The sequence below is a fragment of the Penaeus vannamei genome, chromosome 42, assembly GCF_042767895.1.
Source record: "Penaeus vannamei isolate JL-2024 chromosome 42, ASM4276789v1, whole genome shotgun sequence".
NCBI lineage: Eukaryota > Metazoa > Arthropoda > Malacostraca > Decapoda > Penaeidae > Penaeus > Penaeus vannamei.
In genome coordinates, this window is record NC_091590.1 from 6,878,997 (window position 1) to 6,883,996 (window position 5,000).

The window sequence follows — 5,000 nt, forward strand, 5'->3', positions numbered from 1 at the left end:
ACACATAATCATTCATGAAATTTATTCACCTCATTTTGTTTGCATATATATATATATATATATATATATATATATATATATATATATATATAATCATACATATATATATATATATATATATATATATATATATATATATATATAATCATACATATATATATATATATATATATATAATCATACATATATATATACATATATATAAATACACTATATATATCAATATGTATGTGTTTATATATATGTGTGTGTATGTATGTACACACACGTATACATTAACATGTATTTTATGCATATGTTAATGTATACTGTATGTATGTAAATGCACACACCAAGAATTGTTTTAAACTATATTTTCCGTTCTCTTTAAAACTGAAGTGCACACTGTAAGGACACTCCTCAATGCATTAAATATTTGAAGTCATTAAATTTGCCGTATATCCCATTCGAATAGCAATCTCACACCTTCACCTTGTCCCATTGTTAGGTTACACGTACATCCATATCATGGAATTCATTTGAGTTCATTTTTTGTTTTAACTTTACGTCATCGTTTGGCAGTTATTATTAAAGGTTTGAAAACTTCTTTCTCTCCAAACCCCATCCACACTGTCTGTGACCTCCACTTCCCTCTCCGCCATAAGCCACCTTGCTCAATTAGCGTTGATTGGCGAGGGGTTCAGTTACTCTGTGGGTGCCTACCTCTGCCCTCCTCATTGTCTGCCCATGTTGGGGCAGGGATCTCTGTGGTTGTGCAGATTACACCCTACAGCCTACGCCAAGTCAGCCAGTTAAAAAAATAAATAAAAAAGATACTTTTTACCGCACCCCTAGTTATGATGACATGTATTTCTCATTGTTACTTCGATTGTTTTCTCTTGTAAGCTATTTACACAAGCTAGTCTTTTATCTGTTAATATAAGACTGCATAAGGTACCTTGTATATGGAAATGTAATTTCCGATTATATTTTCTCATAATACATGGACATGAAATCATTCACAAAGGGTAAGTGAATAATATTTGCACGCGTGTTTGGATCACATCAACAAGATAGCAAAGGTGCAGGGCAGGTTAGGAGACTTGAAGCTTATATGCATTGTTTATATGGTTAACTGTGCTATACAAATCTGCACCATTTCATACTGTTCTTGTACTGTAAGGATCTGATGATCAACATTTTCAAGCATTGATAAGAATAGATACTTAAGAGAGGTTTCTGATTAGAAATGAATTATTAGTAAATGAAATTGTGTGGGAGCGCGTGCGTTCGTGTGTGTGTGTGCGTGCGTGTGCGTGTGCGTGTGCGTGTGTGAGAGAGAGAGAGAGAGAGAGTGAGTGTGTGTGAGAGAGAGAGAGAGAGAGAGAGAGAGAGAGAGAGTGCGTGTGTGAGTGAGAGAGAGATAGAGATATTAGATACCTATACGCTGCAATTAAAAAGCATCTGAATGATAGTTTATTCATTGGTTCTTTAATGAAAGAAGTTCCTACATATGATAAACATGTACATAGTAATTATTAAAGTTAGAGAGAGGATTATTTCCTCTCCATTTCCCTTATAACAAAAATCTAGCGACAAAGCACGCAAGTCAGAGTATGTTTTATCTTACTGTCACCTGAAAGAGAGAGAGAGAAAGAGCAGTACCTTTTCTTTCGCCTCTGAATAAAAAGACAGAGACAGGTTTGCTACATTGTCAGACATGAGGAAACATGCTGTGATTTGAGCTAAGGAGGGAAAATTTGCAGCCATTGTGCAACTAATTTTGACACACTGGATTGAGATTGCTCTGCTATGCTTGGATTTTGTAGAGGCCTATTCTGAGCCTTTTGTAATATTTTTTTCCCCTCCCCAAACTACTCTCAATACTCTGAACTACGTAGTCCCACTCACCATCTCAAGATAATAAATAGTACACTGCCTATTTTAGGTAGAAGGATGTGTTTCCTTCCACGAAGAAAAAAAGAAAACAGGAAGAAAAAAAAAAATCTTTATGTAGCTGACTTAAAAGCGAAGCCTCTTTCACTTCTGTTTTGACTGGAGTACAAATGTACTTGTACTTCACGCTGGGCATGTGTATGAATATGTAAATGTATGTATACATGTAAATATATATACATACATACATATATACGTTGTCCTTTAAGTGATAATGGACTATGAACTATTCCCCAGTTAGAATGAAGAGGTGTATCATCTCTCCTTCCTGCCTTAGATGCCCAGGCTATCAAGTGTTGATTTGGCACGCTGATATCTACATACAGTTGTTATTTGTAATCATTACTTATTTCAGAAAGTACAGTTGTTATTTTCATGTTCCTTTCATTTATGAAATGATTATTGAATGTTATTTTGGTGGAAGAGCGACTTCACATTAAATATTGAAGATATAATAACGTGTTTCATTGGAGTCCCCTCAAATGTATAAATTTGGTGGATATTATGGTAGAAATTTCGCTTTGTGCGCTGAAAGTATCGCAGGTTCACTTTCTCGCACACGCGCGCACGCATACAACGTGTATAATAACCTCAAAAAAAAACATGAAACAGATTATTGAAGAATATTGTAAAATTGAAGAAAAAAGTCCGAACTTGTTTTCGACAAATTTGAGACCAGGAATATCAATCATATCCAAGAAAAAACTTCCAAAAACAAGGAAATAATAACAGTGGCTCCGATGACATTTTACAAGTAACTCCATGACCCTGATTTTGTTTTGCTTATTAAACCCATGTCTGTTGATTGTAATACTTTTATAAATGATTATGGTACAGAAAATTCAATATTATCAGAGTAAAATATAAAACGACACATCCGATATATTTTCGTTGACATCTATCCTGGGGAATGATCAGCATTTGTCAATCGTCACAATTCATGCACCTTTTCAAAATGATGCTATTTGTAATAATAAATAGATAAAGTACCTAAATTATGTCACAATACGTTCTGCTGCAATTGTTTTTTTTTCTGTATTTTCCAAGAGGTGAAGTAAAGTAAGATTCAATGCAACATTTATTACATTACCCCGAAAGAATGACAAAACACTACCGTGTTGGTGCACTGGTAGAAAGAATCCACAATACACAAAACAAGCTATTAATTAAAAGGAGTTTTGAAATTTTGGATCTCATCTTCGGGTCTCGTTTTGGATTTTGTACAGCTGAAACCGAGAATTTCGAAAATGTCTCATCTTTCGATAAACCTATTTAGTTTAGTTTGCTTTACAAACAAATTGCTAAACGCCTATGTTACTCGTGTTCTGGAGAAGGGTTTCACTTCAAGAATATCACACCAGTGCTTTTGCCATGGAAAATTATTTTTTTATATAAATGCTGCAGTTCAGAACTACCCACTAACATTTCAAATTCAAACAGGTCTACTTTAGTCTGTGCTAGATAACCCCCAGGGGGAGGGGGAGGAGATGGAGACTGAGGGGAACATCCCTACTAATTTTGCATGGTCTTCCCCTCTCCTTTTCCTTCCCTTCACCTCCTGTCCACATCCTAAGGTGCAAGAGCCGTGCTGAAAGGATGAAAGGCTAGCTTTGTGTCAGTCCCAAACGGCCTTCATACTCAATTTGTTCTTCCCTCTTTGCCATTTTAACCATCACACTAACCTACAGCGCTCTACAACCTTTAACAAGAAACATGTCCTTATTGTCATATTTTTTTGTCATTATACTTCTATAGTGTTTTATGAACTTTGATGTCTGACATTTATTTGCCTTGACCATCAACCATTTTAAGAATCTATAAAAATCGCTTTAATTAACCAAAAAACTTCATTACCCCTAAGTCTCACCCTATTGCCATACTTTGAATACTCCGCTAATGACCCTAGATATTGACGCGGCAGAACATTTTCAATAAATAAATAATAATTTGCTAGATAAACCTTATCTTGTTACCGGGAAACTAAATAGTTCTAGCAGATGCTGGCCTTAAGAAAACAATTTCTGATTTAGAATCAAATCTACATTCGTGTAGGGTCAGTCAGTTGGCCTGTATCCTTGTATGCCAGTGTGCAAAACTTTAGTCCTGATGTAGGTTTTAAAAAAATCATGATACAGAAGTGCAGTGAAAAATTAATCCCTAGAAGAGTCATCCGCCAGTTACGAGGTCAGGCTAGGTCATGCGAGGTTCAAGCAATGGCCAGGGAGGGTGGGCTGGAGTCTGAGCGACCTCGATCCGCCTTTCCTCCTCTGCAGAAGTTGGCGCTGAATGGCTTGTGAGGAACCGCCAGCTCCAGGAGGAAGACGAGCACCGAAAAGATCATACCTGTGAAGGAGCAGGAAATTTCAGTAAACAAAATCTGGAGTGTTAATCTTAAGCTCTAATTTGTGCCTTATGCAGACCCGTACAAACAAGCAAGCCTCCCCTCCCATATGCGCGCGCACACACATGCCCCTCACACACACACACACATATGCCCCCCCCCACACACACACATCCTCTTGTAAGATTGGGCTTCCATAGATAAAGCCTCACCCCCAAAGTACACACAGAAGATGCCGTAGAAGTCCTCCAGCTCGAAGGGTCTCAGGTTGTTCGAGGGCGACACCAAGCCAGGCTGAACACATTTGGTGTAATTCATCAAGCCATGGAGGTACATGTGGTTCAAGATGCCAGATTCCTTCAGCCTGTCAATTCTGCAATGTAGTAAATGGGCTAGTATGTTACAGTGGAATACTCTCTCTCTCTTTCTGGCAATTGAAGAAATTGTAAAAACTAGAATAATTATCTCCACAATACATGCATGGCCCTTAATTGTATATAATATATGGCTTGGTTTGGGGACAAAATTCACTCTTGGCGATCATGTCGTAGTCTTGCCACTTGCCTATAAACTTGGACCACTTGAACTTACATGAATGAACGCTATAATAATCATTCTTAGTAGGAGGCCAAGGATTAACACCAATTTGGGGTATCCTATCTAGTATCCATATGTTTTGATTTTAGCATTCTTCGTCTGAAACAATTTCCTGTATATTTCTCTA

At 36.9% G+C, this 5,000-nt stretch overlaps 1 protein-coding gene across 1 annotated transcript in view; it reads right to left on the bottom strand.

The window, feature by feature from the left end:
- Positions 1–3,000: 3,000 nt before the first annotated feature.
- The window catches only part of LOC113802986 (uncharacterized), a 20,050-nt gene continuing 18,050 nt past the window's right edge, over positions 3,001–5,000 (bottom strand). The window contains exons 22-23 of the mRNA XM_070118476.1: positions 4,489–4,649; positions 3,001–4,278 (exon numbers count right to left, since the gene is read on the bottom strand). Of these exons, the coding sequence (XP_069974577.1) occupies positions 4,142–4,278; positions 4,489–4,649 (298 nt within the window). The 3' untranslated portion in view covers positions 3,001–4,141. The remainder of the gene's footprint in view (positions 4,279–4,488; positions 4,650–5,000) is intronic.